The sequence below is a fragment of the Typopeltis vanoorti genome, chromosome 5 (assembly GCF_054136105.1).
Source record: "Typopeltis vanoorti isolate ZY-2024b chromosome 5, IOZ_Tvanoo_1.0, whole genome shotgun sequence".
NCBI lineage: Eukaryota > Metazoa > Arthropoda > Arachnida > Uropygi > Thelyphonidae > Typopeltis > Typopeltis vanoorti.
In genome coordinates, this window is record NC_143553.1 from 92,519,103 (window position 1) to 92,538,215 (window position 19,113).

General features: G+C 35.0%; 1 protein-coding gene across 1 annotated transcript in view; it reads right to left on the minus strand.

Annotated features, from left to right (window-relative positions):
- Positions 1 to 16,002: 16,002 nt before the first annotated feature.
- The window catches only part of spartin, a 93,463-nt gene continuing 90,352 nt past the window's right edge, over positions 16,003 to 19,113 (minus strand). The window contains exon 6 of the mRNA XM_090393449.1: positions 16,003 to 16,673. Within this exon, the coding sequence (XP_090249575.1) occupies positions 16,484 to 16,673 (190 nt within the window). The 3' untranslated portion in view covers positions 16,003 to 16,483. The remainder of the gene's footprint in view (positions 16,674 to 19,113) is intronic.

Here is a 19,113-nt window from a genome sequence, read left to right on the forward strand (position 1 = left end):
AATTCTATGAAAACTTACAAACTGTTTTGAATTGCCTACCAAGGAGAGACATACTTTACATTTTAGGGGACTTAAACTCACCAGAAATGTTTTGGGAAGGAGTCAAGGTGATAATACAGGATACAGCGAAGAAGTATCTCAGCCCAATAAGAAGAAGCCCAAGAGACCCATGGATATCAGATTCAACATGGGAACTAACCAAAAGAAGGCAGTTGGAAAAACAAAGAGACACAGGGACTGAAGAATACAAGAGATTACATAGAGGTCAGAACAAGGACAAGTTTTATACTAATAAATGGGAAGAAATAGAGTTCCAGATGAGGAGGCACAATTATAAAAGAATGTTTTATTTAGTTCGTGACTTAAAGCACAAGTTTATGCCTAAATCGAATGTCATCAAAGACAGGAATGGAGCATTACTAACAGAAGAGTTGGAAATCAAAAACAGATGGAAAGAATACTGTGATGAACCGTAGATCAGAGTGGATAAAGAAAATGCGGAGCCCTCTCACCAGGAAAATTTTGATTTGGAACCTCCTCCACTTAGGCATGAAGTTGAAAGAGCAGCTTAACAGCAATAAGGCCCCAGGTGAAGATGAAATCCTAGCAGAGTTAATTAAGGCCACAGGGGACGGAGGGATAAGAGTGCTTCATAGATTGATTACAAGGATATGGGAGACAGGATCATGGCCCTGGAAGAAGTTGGTTTTCATACCGCTACATAAAAAAGGTGATATGAAGGCTGCAAGAATTATAGAACTATTAGTTTAATATCTCATGCAAGCAAAATTTTATTGAAGATCATGCTAAATAAGATTGAGGCCAAAGTTGAGGCAGAGATACCCGAGGAACAAGCAGGTTTTAGGAAAGTTAAGGGCATCGAGATCAGATCCTTTGCCTCAGACAGATCATAGAAAAATATAAAGAATTCAGACTCCCTCTGGTAATGTGTTTCTTAGACTACTCTAAAGCTTTTGACTGTGTTGAGCATGTAAAACAGTGGGAAGTAATGTAAAGAATGGGTTTTCTTCAACACACTATCAGGTTGATAGCCAACTTGTATAGGGAGCAAGAAGCCACAGCAAGAACAGGTGTTGGATTGACTGACTGGCTTCAAGTTGGAAAAGGAATTAGGCAAGGATGTTTACTTTCTCCTCACTTGTTTAGTATATGCGGAAGACATCATGCGTGAAGCATTGGATGAGCTCAAGACAGGAATTAGGATAAGAGGTAGATTGATCAGTAATCTGAAGTATGCTGATAATACAGTACCCCTTTGTAATGACATGGAAGAACCAGGACTAATTCTTGACAAAGTTAACAAGATCAGTAATAACAGAGAACTTCAACTCAATTATAGCAAGACAAAGATTTTGGTTCTCAAAGGAAATACAAACAGAGAAGCTCTTGAGAAACAAGTGTACTTTAATGGAGAAAGACTTGAGGAAGTCAGCAAGTCTGAGTACGTCGGATACATTATTAATGTACAGAATTGCTATTCAGAAGACACCAGAAAAAAGGTTAGGAATGGCTGAAACATTTTAGAAAAGTCAGAAACTTGTCTAAAATCTGGAAGGATGGGTCTATCTCCATGGGAACAAAGTTCAGGATTTTGAATGCAGTTGTTTTTTCAACAGCGACTTATGGATATGAGACTTGGAACCTAAAGAAGTCAGAAACGGATATCTGCTTTTGAGATGTGGTGCTACAGAAGGCTGTTGAGGATATCATATACTGAAAAGTGTACAAATGAATGGGTATTAGAAAAGATCAGTAGAACTTTAAGGATACTGACAGAAGAAAGTTAACATATTGGACACATAGAAAGGATGGAAGAGGACTTCTCAGAACAGTAATAGAAGGTAAAGTTCCTGGAAAAAGAGGAAGGGATAGACCATCAATGAGATGATGGATGGTGTGTGTGGAGTGACTGATCTTCGGAGAGTTGAGGCTGTCAGAAAAGCAAACTACATGGCGTGGCCTGGTGTGGCACATCACTGAGCACTGGAGTGACCATAAGGCATCTGTAGATGCCCAGTGAAAATAGAGAGAGAGAGAGAGAGGCTTTTCCTCAAATCTGCTGCTATGCTATCAATTTCCTGAAACAACACAATGCACGAGAATCAACATAAGCCTAAACACAAGGATTACTATTAACCACAGAGATTTATTTGCATGCAAGGCCCATAAGTTTGGTAAGTTAAAAACTGAAGCTATCAAGAGAACTCAATAGGTTAGCCTTCCTTAAATGGTGTAGGGATAACAAAGTCATTTTCAACTGTATAAAATTAAAATATCAAACAAGGTGTACATTTACAAGAGAAGCACCTTTGCCCTACAGGAGCAAATCAGCATGATGCGTGCTGTGCTTGCCAACATTAATGAAGTTAGCCGTACTATAAAAGAGGAGCTTTCCACCATGCTGAATGCTAACCTTTGAATGATCCTCTTAGATGTCTCAAATGCATCAGCTGCCAAAGAATTCAAAAAAGTAAAAAAGTAGGCACATCAACGGCAACTTAGCAAAAAATGTACTTATGCCTTCAAGACCACCAGAACACACCATTGTTAACCTATGCACTGCTATTCTTGAAGATGTCATCAACACACTCAGTTATGGCCAAAACTTCATCATGCACAGACACGTAAGAACCAAAGATTTCCAAACAGAGCATGGAATCTATAACTTTCCCACCAGTGATGCCAACACTATTAAGCTTGACGTAGCCAACACAATGTTACAGGCTGAACCTCCTACAAGCAACCTATCCAACAGAGAATTGAAAGCCTCTATACATTGCAGAAATAAATTAATAATCCTGAAAGTGGACAAGGGTAAAGCCACTGTCGTTCTGAACTATACAGGTTACAATTAAAAAAAAAAATGACCACCTTTCTTAAAAAACCAGTCCTCTACCACCCACTACATTATGACCCCCACTTACACACAGATCATTACCATCCATAAACTCCTAAAAAATGTCACTCCTAGTCAGCAGATGTGACTGACAAACTAAAACCTTAGAATTCCAGACTCCCCCACCCCCATATTTATGGACTGACAAAAATCCATAAAGACCACTATGCCCAATTGTAGATGGTATTGACTCACCACCTATAAACTAACCAAACATTTAGCCATAGTGCTTTGTCACATTTTATGGCTATTGTTTCCAACATTCTTAACATTGTTTTGTGTTTCTGTATGTCTAACATTATGGCTTTGTCAATTTGTGGGTATGTTTCTTTTTAAGAGCATGGGTGGGCTGCAATTTCTGTTTTTTAGTATTTTGTTTTCATTTTGGTTTTTACATTTTTTATTGCTTAAATATCATCAATGCCTTAAATAAACTGAGTAAAAAAAAAAAGCAACGATGTTATAATACTCCTTAAGAAAACAGACAAAACAACCATAAATATTTATAAGAAGAATATAGTGAATTAGCATAAAAAAGCAGTTGTTCAAAAATAAATTATGTACTAATATGCAAAAATAATGTTTAAATATTCATAATCTGTATAAATATTCATATAAATATGTGTAAGTAATTGCTGACCTTGTTGGCCAAGCGGTTAGTATGTCCCTAACAGGCTGCAGTTTAAAATCCTGCTGTAGGTATGGATGGAGTTTGTAATTGTCTTTAGGTGAGAGATAAATTTCACTGCCCAGTGTAAGACCATCACTATGATTAAAGTAGTTTGAAAAAAATTTAATTTGGTTTCTAGGGCAGACTCTACAGATTATGAAAAAATAATTGAAATACACAAAAGATATAAAAATATAATTTAATATAATAAAAATATAAAAAATAATTTATTATAAATAAAATAATATTGAATAATACTTCAACAATACTGGCATGCTGATAAGTGAGAGACTGATTTGGAGGAAAACTGACAGAATATTAATAATAATATAAACTTAAAGATGTAATGTCATAGTTTCCTGTACATTCCTAGAAGATACATATCAGGAAATTGATGATGATAAAAAAATAATAAATATCTTTGCAAAAATATAATTATAAAAATCTCTTAGCCATCCAAGGTTTACAACCTTGGAGGGCTAAGAGATTTCACGGGTTCTTCTTCTTTAAGTTCCATCTCCTATAGGTCAGTGACCAACTTGGCAAATTTTGAGCAATCCTCAGTCACTTTGAACAGTCCCTCAAAGTTCATGCCAGTCCACTGTCTATAATGTCTGCCAGCCAAGATTTTCTTCATCTTCCTTTTTCTCTTATTCCATTTATCTTCCCTTTTCTAATCAACTGATGTTTCTTATAATTTTTCATTACAAAGCAGGTAGGTGACCAAGATATGCAGTTTTTCTTCTTTTTATGGTATCTAAAAGTTCACGTGATTTTCCCAATTGTTCCAGTACTTCTCGATTGGATGTTTTACTGTTCATGGGATTTTTAACATTTGTCTGCAAAACCACAGCTCAAAGGCTTCAATTTTTTTTTTCCGATGCTGCCTTCAAAGTCCAAGTTTTTGCACCACATTGATTTCATCAGGAGAAAATTTTTTCTTGCCATTTCAATTCTAACTTTTATTTCCATTTCTGGATTGCATTCTTCATTCAATCAGCATCCAAGATATTTAAATTTTGTCACTCTTTCTATTTGTTTCCCATTTAAAGAAAGTCCTGAATCAAGAAATGGTTTCTTGCTTGTGATCATGAATTTGGTTTTGATATTTATTCTTAATCCCATTTTTTTTCACCCTCTTTGTTAACTAGTTTGAGAAGATTTTGAAGATCCTGAATATTGTCAAGTCAGGAGAACTGCGTCATCATCATATCAGATGTTATTGATGATTTCACTATTTACATTAATCCCTTCCTCTTGGTTCAATGAAAATTCATCGAAAAAACAGTTAACTGAAAGACAATTCATCAAACGACAATTAGTCGAAAATGCAATTCATCGAAAAACAATTTGCCGAAAATTTTAACTAAAATTTCATTAAATTGATCCAGCCAAAGCGGAATTGCTAATATCATTTCAAAACCTTTTTTCGAAAATATAATAAATTTAGTTTAATCCTTTATCCAAGTGTGAGCAAACAAAGTTTGCGCCTGAAAGTATCTTCAGGACTGGGGTAAGGTGGTACAACACCAAGCAACTCGTTGCAAAGGTGGAGCAAGCTACCAACACTCCTGTCTCAGTATCTCCTATAATGCAAAACATATCTCCTTGCGGATATGTCTAATGTTATGCATTAAAGGAAGGGCCACTACCCAGACTAGTTTCGACCTTTATTGAGGTCTCTTCAGTGGGAGCCAGGCCCAAGTTGAGATACCAGGCAGAAGCATTAGCAGGTCATCTCTACCTATAGGAGTTGCCAAATGGTGTGCCACCCTTTTTTAATAAATTACTCTGGATTTAGAGAAAGATGTTGAAAGTTTATTTTTCATAAAATATAATGGTGCGCCACCCTTTAAAAAAGGGTGGCACACCATTTGGCAACTCCTATAGGTAGAGATGACCTGCTAATGCTTCTGCCTGGTATCTCAACTTGGGCCTGGCTCCCACTGAAGAGACCTCAATAAAGGTCGAAACTAGTCTGGGTAGTGGCCCTTCCTTTAATACATAACATTAGACATATCCGCAAGGAGATGTGTTTTGCATTATAGGAGATACTGAGACAGGAGTGTTGGTAGCATGCTCCACTTTTGCAATGAGTTGCCCTGGTGTTGTACCACCTTATCCCAGTCCTGAAGATACTTTCAGGTGCAAACTTTGTTTGCTCACACTTGGATAAAGGATTAAACTAAATTTATTATACTCTAACCAAGTGAAAAATAAACTTTGAACATTTTTTCGAAAATGTTATGATAAAAGTGATCCATTTAGAACAAAAACTAAACCGTGCAGGCAGCTTCTTGTACCGACAACTTCTACTAATTCTGCTAAGTCAGAGAGTTATTGTAATACATAATTTGGACACATTTCTTTGTTGCCCTGAATATAGCTGAACTGAAAACTGGAACGGTTCGACATTTTCTTGTAAAAGTTTCAAATAGCGAATCTGAATCAGATTCGCTATTTGAAACTTTTATTCATCCTATAATAATTGCTGTATTGAAGTCGCATATTACTATTAGTAACAATAATAATAATAGAGCCTGCATAGGCTAGGCTTTTCCTCCTGGAGATAGGCAAATCAGTACCATGAACAGACATGAAACAGTTATCGGACAAGAAAGACAATAAGAAACCTTATTGTTCTATAATTATTCCCTATTAAAGTAGCATTGCTTTCTCACTCTGCAGGGTTCAGTATTTGTTCTAAATGGGTCAATTTTATCATAACATTTTTGAAAAGTTAATATTTTTGGTGAATTGTTTTTTTCTATGAATTGCATTTTCAACGACTTGTCGTTCAATTAATTGCTTTTTTGATGAATTGTCTTTCAATTAATTGCCTTTTCGATGAACTCTCCTGATACCCCTCCTTTTAGGATTTTGTGAAATATTGCTTCTGAGAATATGCTAAAAAGGATAAGCGACAGCACACATCCTTGCCTTATTCCCCATTTGATATTAATGGAGTTTTTAATAATGTCATCAACTTGAACAGATGCCTTTTGGTTCCAATATAAGTTTTCAATGATCCTGATATCGTTACCATCTAATCCAATTCTTTTTAATAATTCAATCATTTTAGTGTGTGTGTTTGACTTTGTCAAATGCTTTCTCGAAGTCAATGAAGCAAATGAATACTTCCTTGTTTTGGCCACTACATTTTTGGAATAAGATTTGAGAACAGAAAATGAGCCTCTCTCATTCCCAAACCATTTCTAAAGCCAAACTGGGTATCACTGATGGTGTCTTCACATTTTCTGTATATTCTTTTTTGAATTATTTTCAGAAACATTTTGAGAACATGACTCAGACTGATCATTCTATAGTCATTACAAGTTTTTGCATTTCCTTTTTTAGGTAGCATGAAGGTCGACTGTAACCAGTCTTGAGGGATTATGCATGTATTGTAGATCTCATTAAATAGCTTTACTAATATAGTAATATTGTCACCTTCTAATAACTTTGCTATTTCTGCTAATATTTTGCCATTTTTAGCTGATTTCAGTGCACATTCTACCTCTGATCTTAGAATGCATGGACCTTCCATCTAAGTATTTTCCGAGTCTTATCTGTTATCAGTAAAGAGTTCTATATATTTCATCCATTCTTGTATTTTATCATCCTTTTCGGATATTATTTCTCCTTTTTTTTTTGTTATGAAGGATACATAGTTGTTTTTTCTTAAATATACCTGAGGTCTCTTTCAGCTTTTTGTGCAGGTTAAAAATGTCCTGTTTTTTTTGTAAAAATTCTATTTCTTTACATTTTTCATTCATCCAGATTTCTTTTGCTGCTTTGATCTTGTCTTTAATAATTTTCTGAACCTCTTTATATTTTGTTGGACTATGATTTTTGTGTCTCATGGATCTGTGTTGATCCATGAGAGACAGAATTTCTCTGTGTCAATTATCCAATCTTTCTTTTTTACTGCTCTAGGACAATATTTGCACATTTCTCTATGAAGACAGATTTTAATTTTCCCATGATGCATCATGGGAAAATTAAATGCTTCATGACGCCATCATTCTTGATAAGTGCTATCTCTTGATTCAGATCTTAACTCAGTTTTTTTTTCTTAACTTTCGGTTTTTTTTAACTTTTCTAGATCAAACCTTTTTTGTTAATGTTTCTTAAGATTAATTAGTAAGTAATCAATTTGGTTTCTGATTATATTTCATGGGTTGCATTATTAAAAAAGCATAATGCTGTATACATCATGCAAAAAAGACTTAACAAAATGAGTAATGAAGATGTTCTTAAAGAAATAGCATCAAAAAAGCAATTTTTTTTAAAAAAACATCATTAGCCATTTTCTGTCCACTGCCAGAAAGGACCCCCCCCCCCCCCCAATGTCCTCCATTCACTCCTATCTTAAGCCTTTCTATGCCCCACTGAGTTCCTGCCATCTCTTTAATCTCATCCTCCCATCTCTAGGATACTATTCTGATATCAACTCTGCCCATTTTTGAGTGTTACTTCTTGAAATATGACTGCCCTTTGCCATTTGGATCTTTTAATGGCTGTTATAATGTTTCTCACCCTAGTCTGAGCTCTAACCAAATATTGTGCTCTCTATCTAGAATATTAACACTGAAAATGATCTTTCCATTTTCCTCTGGGTAATCCTCAACTTTGTCAATTTTTCAATGATGACAATAATATAAAATAAAAATAAAACAAAATAAAAATAATTTTTTTTATATATATTGCTCCCACCCATGAAAGGTTATTTGCAAATCTATAATACATTTTGTAACGTAAGTGGGTTAAAAAATGTTTTCCCCTATTTTTATCAAATTTATATATATATATATATATATATATATATATATATATATATATTTGTATTTTTGATTTTTTTTTTCATAATCTGGAAACCCTACTCTAGAGACCAAACATGGAACTTTTTCAAGTAACTTCAGGCTTCCAATAGTCTGGTTAATATTTCATTTAAGGCTGTTCTAGATTAAAATTTTAAATGAATTAAAATATTTTGTAAGAGACAGTAATAATAGCTATTGAGCATTCAGAAATGTTAGAGAAAGTACTATAGTTTTGGGAAAAAAATAAATAAAATAATATGTAAATAAAAAATAAGCAATCTTCTATTTCTCCAGATAAAGCTTACCACTGAAACTTTTCTAAACTTGGATATTATATGATATGTTTAAAATTTTGTTTATTCTAGTAAACATGAAACAAAAATTTTCCATTATGTTGATATTCTCGAGCAATGTTTAAAATATAATGAGGAAAAAGAAGAAAACTAAATGAAACTGTTTAGAGACAAATTCACTATATTTCCAACTCCATGTTTTTGAAGGATAATGAATTTTGCCATGAAAGATTTACTAACTTTATGTATTACAAATTGAGAGAAAAGAATGTTATAATGAGCACTTTGTATTCATTTCTTGACACCATTTATAAAGTTAAAAATAATATTTTTTCCATGATAATGATCTGAACGTAGTTTCATTTAGAAAGATGTCTTCTTTCTCAACCCTTGACTGCATCCTATATATAGCAATGATGTGCTATAGGTTCTATTACGTACGAGATTAGTATTTTCATTCACAGTGCAACACCAACTGAATAAAGACCATTATAGGTTTGTTCTAGTTGTCTACCAGAGGAATTTGTTTTTAGGCTTTCTTCACCAAGTTGCATGTTAGTCAATCTATGGCATACATGGTAGGGTTTTAATGTTGCATCTCAATTGTTTGCCCCCCCCCTCTTCCTTTTCCTGAAAGCTTTAGTCTAATGAAAGCAGCTCACTATACTGAAGGCTAAAAGACCTGACTGCCTATCTATCTTCAAAACTTCAAAAAACTTTAGGGAATAAAAGCCTTTAGAGAATTTTTATTATTATTATTTTTAATCAAGTCAAATAGTAAGATACCAATTATTATTATTACTTGACTCCTCCAGGGAGTCCAAAGACTCATCAAGGTAGGGCACCTACTCTACAGCCCTGTCTCCACCACTCAATCTACCAACTATAACTAACTGCAACTACTCCAACGCCATCTACCATCCATCACCACTACTAGTATTTCTACAGACAATCACAAACAACCATGTCTACGGTGGGATTCTAACCCACAGCCTTTTGGCTGGAGAGCGGATACGCTAACCACTTGGCCAACCAGGCCGGCATCCACAAAAATTCCTGACTTGTTTTTTTAAGAGATTCTTCTAAGAAATATTATTTCTCAGTTGATGTGTCTCGTGCTATATATTTAAATTTTAAACCAATTCTACTTTTTCATTTTCCATCATTTCTTGTTACTGGGAATTTTTTTATTTATTTTATGCTTCATTTCATCTCTCTGAATGTACATCAAATAACTTACCCCCCTCCCCCCCATCCACATGATGTTTTTTTTAAATGTTTACATACTTTATATTCAATACCTTCATGATAGTTAAACCAGTTAGTGTTTCTTTGTATGTTTTTTTATTTGTTAATAACTAATTAAAATCCAATTTCTTGTAATAAGTATTAGCAATCCTAAAGTTAACTTTAAGAACTGTCAACTATACATGAATAAAGTGTAGTTCGACCACAGATGAGAGAACCCTCAACACTTCTGTACATGACAGAAGGCAAATCTATTCCGATAATGGAGTAATCAATCCATTTCATGGGATGAGTGTTTATTATTACATGTCGGAAAATTAGCTTTTCTTTTATGAGCATTCTAGTTTTCAAAGTGGTAACTATTTTGCTTGTATGATGGTTGGAAAATATTATGTATAAAGCATGTGATTTTGCATGTTGGTGATGAATTCGTACATCCCTTATTCTTGTCTTTCCTTTAACATGAATTGATTCTTCTTGGCACTATGCAGCTGCAGTTCTCAAAACTGTGGGCAGATTGTAGATTAGCACAGTATTTTTTTATCTTTTTAATCTTTTATTCAACTGTTCTGAAGTCCAAAGAACATTTTTATATGTGCTAAAAAAAATTTAGGAGGGCTGTGTGAAGAACAATTTCCCATAAAATGGATAACTTAAGCCCACTGAATCTATTCACAAGGCAGTAATGGCATGTTCAGCAAGTCCATATTGCTCTAGCTTATGAATCTGATACTGCATTATTTTATGGAATGGTTTGAACAGTGACTACTCTAACATCCATCCTATAATCTCAGCATGGTACAGAGACATGGATATCTTTACCATGGCAAGGTTCTTTCCCTCTGTCTGAACATCAAGACTTTTCCACAAGATCACTCTGCTCATCCTTGCATACTTGAAACTGAAAAGGGTAAATGCATTTCCTTCCTTGACCTGCTTATGTTTCATACTTCCAGATGGGATTCTTCAGTTTCCTGTCTTTAGAAAGAAAACCTATACTGGACTTTATATCCATATATACCACCACCACCACACACCAATTTCCTTGGCATCCTTCCATCCTTGGCAAAAATCGGAAACCATTAAATCTTTTATTCATTAAGCTTGTTTTCTGTATTCACTAAGCCATTTCTAATACAAGAAAAAAGATTTTATCAAACCACCTTGTCTAACAGCTTCAGTCTTTGGTAAATAAGGTTATTAACAGTTATGGATTCACATGGTCTCTGGTCTCCTAAGAAGTTGTTAACCATATTGCCATCTCTTATATCAAAGGTCTCTGAATGAATCTCCAAATTACTTAATTCCATTGGTCTCAGATGGGCTTTTCACTCGATTAATAAACTTCCTCCTTTGGCCTACCCTAGTGTCTATCAGATACCATGTGCTTGTGGTTTATCATACTTCAGCCAAACTGCCAGATAGCCATGCAACTGTTCATTATAATGAACATCTGAACTAGTGTTTCTCAACCTTTCTTGAGTAATTGCTCTCTAAAAGACTTTTTTTTTTTTAGTTAATTTTTTTACTATAATTTTCCTCCTATAATTTCCTAGAATCAATATAGTATTTTCTGGGTTTACTGTGCTTTTTTCATCATCTCAATTATGAAATCAATTAGGAACAAAGAAATCATTATATTAAAGCAAGACTATGGGGAGGCTAGCGATTTTCTCATTCCTACTAGATGACATATATGAAACATGGTGATAAAAAAGCAGTATATCTTTTATGCAATGCCTATATTGCCTATGAACCACAGGCAATGTATTCTCTATATAGCATGCATCAAAGGGATATTTATTATTTATTCATGATTTTAAAAGTTATTTAACAGATACCTATTTGTTTATTAACTTTCATCTCATAGCATTACATGCAAGTTGGTGTTATTCCTAATATTTTTTGCACCAAAAACTAATTTCCTCTTTCCATTGAGAATCACTGATTACAGTATATTAGATTCTACAAGTTGGAACAATCTGAACTTGATGAACATGCCATTTTCTCCAATCACAGGATTTTGTAGAAAAAGACTAAAGTCCTGCATAAAAGCTATTTTCTATGGAGTAGTTACAAAAAGAGAGCTGTGAAAACTTGCTAAACTATTCCAAGTTGAATAGATCTAATGGGCTTAAGTTATCTTCTTTATGGAAGATAACTTAAGATCATCAGAAGGTGTTATGGGAAATTGTTCTCCTTCATATAGCGCCCTTGCTAGTTAATTTTTTTTTTATAGTATGAAAATGTCATTAGTGTGGCTGACATGTAAATTTTATGCTATTAAAAATTATGCCTACTTATGTTTCAATTAGTCAACATATTTCTGGGCTTTACAGAGAGCCTATTTCAAGGCAATGTAATCTCTATAGCAAGCTATTAGTGGCTTGCTATAGAGATCAAATGCATTATTGAATTAGACTGCTCAAGAGGCGTAGGGTGGCCTAGGTAATTACTACATCTCTTAAGGGCATGAGTAATCCATTCACCACAAGTTACCAGAAATAAGTGCTGAGCGAATTTTCAGCCTTGTTCAAAATACATTCAAAACATTATTTCATTCACTATCACAGCAGTCTCCAACGAATGTAATAAAGAAGTTTTATTTTCAACCAGGAGATAATATCTTATTTAATTAATTTAATAAGTTAATTCCTTCATAGTCTGTTTGTCCCTGCTAAAAGTTAGTTTGCACGGAGCATGAAGATACTCTCAAAGAGTATCTTCAAGTCACACTGTTTATCTTTCACCCTGTGTATGTAGATTAATTTTGAATTAGTAGTCCAATATTCTCAAACATCTTATTTTGCATAACTTGCAAGTCATCACTATTCTTATAAATATCAGAGATGCCATGAAAGAAAAGAAAAAATATATATATATATATATATATATATAATTTAAGAAGACTGATTTTCATTTGTTTCAAGAGTAATATAAAAATGGAGGAAAACTCGTGTAAAAAAACTTTCATGATATTTTCACCTAAGTGTCATAGGAATCTTCAGTACAGGATCAATGGCAATTAAACTAACAAACTATAATAAAGCACTGCCTAAACAGCTAATGTAAGATAACTGAATATGGTCAATAATTTCCTAACTTAAAAAAAAAATAATATACATACACACATACATAAAGTTAGGAAAGATCAGCAGATTTAAAAAGTACTATCTCCCACAAAAGGGATAGACGTAGACTGTTGGATCTGTTTAAGTTATGACAATGAAGAAAAAGTTTCACACCTTTCTTTTTATAGACATTCTATGAGGAAACAACTTTTATAAAGGACTCGTCTTGTTCCAATAAACTATGTTTAGTATTGATAGCATGCTCCACAAGTCCGGACTTTTCAAGCTCATGGTATTTAACTTAAGACTTGTGTTTTTCTTGACAAATCAAAGTAGATCTTCTGGTTTGGCCAAAATAAGATAACCCACAAGAGCAAGGAATCTAGTAGATGCCTGGAAAACCTAGAGACGGAAGCTTGTCCTAAGGAGATGGGAGAAAGTTGGAGATTTTTCTGATGGGGTGAAAGCAACAAAAATATTTGGTGGTTTTAAAACTTTTGCTATGCATTCAGAAATGCTCCACACATAAGGGATATGTGGATTTGAGTGGTGGAGATGGAAAGTTGTAGAGTAGGTGCCCTCCCTCGATGAGTCTGTGGACTCTTTGGAAGTGTCATGTATCCATTTTCCATATCAGAAGTACAGATACTATAACTGTTAAAAACTTTTCTGAAAAGAATCCTTAAAACCATTTTATTATTATTATTACATGACACCTCCAAGGAGTCTGCAGACTCATCGAGGGAGGGCACCAACTCTACAACTTTCCATCTCCACCACTCAAATCCACTAACTACAGCGAACCACAACTACCATCATCTACACCAACTCCACCTATTGTCCACCACTAGTATTTTTACTTACAATCAAACATCCATGCCAGTGGCAGGATTCAAACCCATAGCCTTTTGATTAGAGAGCAGATATGCTAACCACTCGTCCAACCAGGCTGGCATTTGATAAAAAAGGTGGACTTAATATGTTGTATTTCTGTAAAAGTTTGTCTGAAGAACATAAAGAATGGCACAAAATCTTAATAGTTCTAGCCTTTTGACTAGGATGGCAAGATTCAGCATGAATACAATGGCCTGTATGAGTCTTGTTCCGAAATACTGAAAATTGTAAGCTTCCACCTGGTTGACAAAGAATTAGAAGATTTAAAAAGGCTAAATAGTTATTTACTACTTCTTCTAAGGTGAACTGGATCCTGCAATGAAGTGCATTTAATTTGGAAAGAAACTGCCACAACTCAGAGGAAGAGCCATTCCAGATTGCATAAACACCCACAAATCTGTACCAACATGTAGGTCTAGGTGAAATGCTATCGGAGATATGCTGTTCAAATTGTTCCGTGAAAAAGTTGATGTAATCTTATTTTAACAATCCACAATGTAAATTAGCTAGGGGTAATTATATACTTGAACATTTTACATGATGAAAAGGGTTTTTAATAGTGTTATTTAAAAAAACAGTTATCTTGAAAAGATGAAGTCTAAAACCGAATCACATTATTGACATGACATTGTGAAAAGTTAGTTTGGCTCCACTGCTGGTGATGACTATTTTTGGTTGTTTTCATAAACTTCATTATTTGGCTTTCCTATTGAATTATTTTTATGGATAATTTGTATAAATCCACCCTTCATTATGGACAACAACTGAAAGGAAATGCAAAATATGTTTTTTAAGTTTTTTGAAGTGCAAAACTAAAGGCAAAGTTAAGGGTCCAGAAAGTATTAAAAACACTCGAGAAAACAGTTCAGCTATGTCATCAACTAAAAACAAGGATGTGTTCCAAGACAAGTGGCTCAAAGAGAAGGTGGAGTTATATTTTATAATGTATAAAAAACATCCTGAGGCTGGGGACAGAAATATATTCAGTAATGTACAAAAAACATCCTGGGGCTGAAGATTTTCAGGCCCTTTTAAAGAGGAAAGATTTAAATTTCACGAGACATTAAATTTTCACAAAAATGCTGTAATACATCTCTAATTACTTTCCAAATAAAGAGAGATTCTAAAATATTTAAATGCATGAAGTGCCTTTTTTAATAAAGCCTATTATAAAGCTAAATTCAGTAAACCATTTAATTTCCAAAACTTCACAGGGTCAGTAGTAGAACAGTATCAAAATGAAACGAATGTAAAGAATTTGTGGCAGCTATTGCTGATGTCATTAAACAAAGCTTCCAGTAGTGAGTCTTCTAGATACTTCAAATGATGAGAAACTCATCCATTATTATGAGAAGCATAGATAAAAATCAAGAGATATTTGTTTATATAATTCCTCTCCAAAACTCAGTTGCAGTGGACTTTGATATATTAGAGCAGTGATTTCCAAACTGTGTGCTGGGGCACTGCAGCACACAATTTATTTAGTGCAGTGCACTAATTATGATCTATTTATTCAATGATTTGATTGTAATATTTGATTCAAAATATGTACTCATTTAATACTTTTTTACATAAATTGTTTGTGAATTTGAAATATGTGTTTCATTTATTTATTTTTTTTTAACTTACCAACCTAACTGTACCAACTGTTAGGTTGGTAAGTTCTATAATAATAGGCCTATGTTCTGACTTTTGGTGCCATGGAAAAATCCTGATACACTAAAGGTGCCATGAACTGAAAATGTTTGGGGACCACTAGACTAGAGAGCGAAATGAACAAACGTTTCCTGCCAAAAGACTAGTAATTAGTTAAAAGGCACTGGAACAGAAGTATAATTCTTCCAACCCATTCTAAGAGGTTTGTTGCCATACTGGATATCATATAGAAGTTTAATCCTCCATCTTTGGAGGCTTGAAGTGGCTTGAGAGGTTCATGTTTGGTCTCTAGAGCAAGGTTTCCTGATTATCTAACTCTTATCCTATGGTAATGTACAATAGGTTTCATTGGTTATACCAGCCTACAAGCAATGATCAAAACTAATTACACTTTTGTCATTCTTGATCTGTGTTCATTTAAAAAAAGGAATGCAGTGTGCTATACTATAATTAAACTGCAGTAGTATCACATAACTTTTATGGTGAAGCCCAAAGACAATGTTCATACACAGCCAAACCTGTAGTGAGTATGAATGAACAGATAAAAACAATGTGCTAAATTCAAAATCTAACAACAAAAACTTTCTTAACATTGCAAATACGGCTCAAAAAGTATACAACATTCAAATTATGTAAAAGCTGCTATACAATATAATTATAAATACGTTCATTTCAGTTATATAATCAACAGCTAAATAATACTTAAACTATCAAAATAGAAATTGAATTAAACAGCACTAACATATCAAAAAAAGATTCAACCTTATTATAGTCCTATATATAGCATATTAAGAAAAATATAAATCTTCATATATTTATGAAGATTTATGTCACCTGTCATCTCTATAATTATCAAATATATCTTTCACTCTCATCAAATTCAGAACTGCACACTTTAAATTACAAATGCACTATAGATTTCCACTTGCAGGACTACTAGAATTTTCTAAATAGTTTTTTAAAACAGTTTTTCCTGTATCTTTTGCAGTTTTTTTTGCAATTCCTTTGACTCCAAGTGAACTAATGTTATGGGTAGTAAGAGCAATATTTCCTACAGCCTTAACAGCATTATCCACAACTCCACCAACTTCACTGCCATACCTGTAATACAAAAAAAAAAAAGTTTGTCAAAAATAATATTAAAAAAAAAACTAATTTAAATAAACATAAATACACTTTATTAATCCTCCAGTTATTATTAAAGAATCATCAGAGTGTACTTTGACTCACTGTAGGATAACTCCTACAGCATTCACCAGAGACATCACTCTTATTATACAGATATTTCCATGGAGTCAAAAAACTCATTGCAGGAGGCTTACACTAACCATTATTCACACTAAGCCTAACATACCTCTCCTTAAATTCATTCACTGGTGGGGCACTCACAACTATCCTGCCAATTAATTTTACTCATTCATCACTCTCTGAACAATCCAAGAAAAAAAATCCTACAAATTATTGCAACTTCCAAGGGTGACCCCTAGTTCTCTCCCTACTCACAATGTATAAAAATTTTCTTTTGTGTCAATCTTATAGAATTCCTTTAATAACTTATAAGTTTCTATCGTGTCCCTCTCCTCCACCTGTCAGCTAAACTCTAACACTTTCAATCTATTCTCACAAGGAGCATTCCACAGACCTGTCACCAGCTTGATCACTCGTCTCTGAATCCTCTTCACTACCTACCTACCTCCAGATCCTCAAGAAATCCAGCTGACTAATCTTCTTCTTCTTCTTCTTCTGCAGCTTCTCCCACTTAAGTGGGGTCATTGTTTATTATGAGTCTCCTCCACACCTTCCTGTCTTGGGCTGTCGCCACATCCAAGTTCTTCATCTTCAAGTCCTCTTCTACCAGCTCCCTCCATCTCTTCTTTGGCCGCCCACGCTTCCGCCTTCCTTGCACATCCATCTGCATGACCCTTTTTCCCACATATTCGTCCTCCCTCCTCATCACATGACCAAACCATCTCAACCTTGCCTCCTGTATTTTCGCTCCTAAGTTCGTAACTTTCACTGTTCCCCTGACATAGTCATTTCTCAGATGATCCTTTCTGGTCACACCGCACATCCACCTAAGCATTCTCATCTCTGCTACTTCCATCCTGCTAATGTTATTTTTCCTCAGGGCCACAGTTTCTATAGCATATGTCATAGCTGGCCTCACTACTGTCCTATAAATTTTGCCTTTCAGATTGATCGGCACCCTCTTATCACATAACACTCCAGCCATCTCCCTCCAGTTCCTCCAACCTACTTGTATCCTGCATTCCACTTCCTTCTCACCTCCTCCATCTTCTTCCACTGTCGAACCTAAGTATCTAAAGTCTCTCACCTTCCTGATGACATTTCCTTCCAGGTCTGTCTCCTGGCCACCGCCCACTGCGCAACACATATACTCTGTCTTACTTCTGCTCAGTCTCATACCTCTCTCTTCCAGTACTTTTCTCCATCTTTCCAGTTTAGTTTCTGCTTCTTCTCTTGAATCTACACACAGCAAGATGTCATCTGCATACAGCATTGTCCAAGGTGCATCTTCTCTCACCTCCTCTGTTACCACCTCCATCACAATATTAAACAGAAACGGACTTAATGCTGACCCTTGATGCAAGCCAACTGTTACTTGAAAACTTTCTGTCTGTCCCAAACAGGTCCGAACACTTGTCTTCACATTTCTGTACATTTCCTGCACCAACCTGACATATTTCTCCGGCACCTTCTTCTCCCTCAGACACCTCCAGATTTCTTGCCTTGGCACTCTATCGTATGCTTTCTCCAGATCAATAAATACCAGATGTAGCTCCCTTTGTTTCTCTCGATATTTTTCCATCATCTGTCGTAACCCAAAGATAGCATCTGTTGTTGATCTACCAGGCATGAAGCCAAATTGTTCCTTTGCAATCTCCACCTCCTCCCTCAATCTACCATCAAGAACCCTTTCTAGGATCTTCATTGTGTGGGACATCAACTTTATTCCTCTGTAATTTTTACAGTCTTGTGCATCCCCTTTACCCTTGTAGATGGGAACAAGAGTACTCTCCCTCCATTCCTCGGGTATATTTTCCTGTTGGCAAACTTTCATGAACAGGTCCCACAGCAGGTCAATTCCCTCTTCCCCCAGTGCCTTCCATGCCTCCACTGGAATTCTGTCGGGGCCCACCGCTTTTCCATTCCTCATCCTCTTCATGGCCTCCGTCACTTCCATTCTACTGATGTTCTGCACCATCCCCTCAGAAGGCTGCCCATCTCCTCTGTGAGTCCTTGCATTTTCCTCATTCAGAAGTCCCTCAAAGTATATTTTCCATCTGTTTCTTATGTCCACATCCCTCCATAATACTCTTCCTTCAGCATCTTTGATCTGCCTCACATGTAAGATGTCCTTAGCTGCTTTATTTCTACATTTCGCTAGTTGGTAAATTTTTCTCTGTCCTTCCTTTGTTTCTAATTGATCATACAGATCTTGATATGCCATGGCCTTCGCCTGTGCCACAACTCTCTTGGCTTCTTGCTTTCTCTCTTTGTACACCTCTCTGTCCTCTTC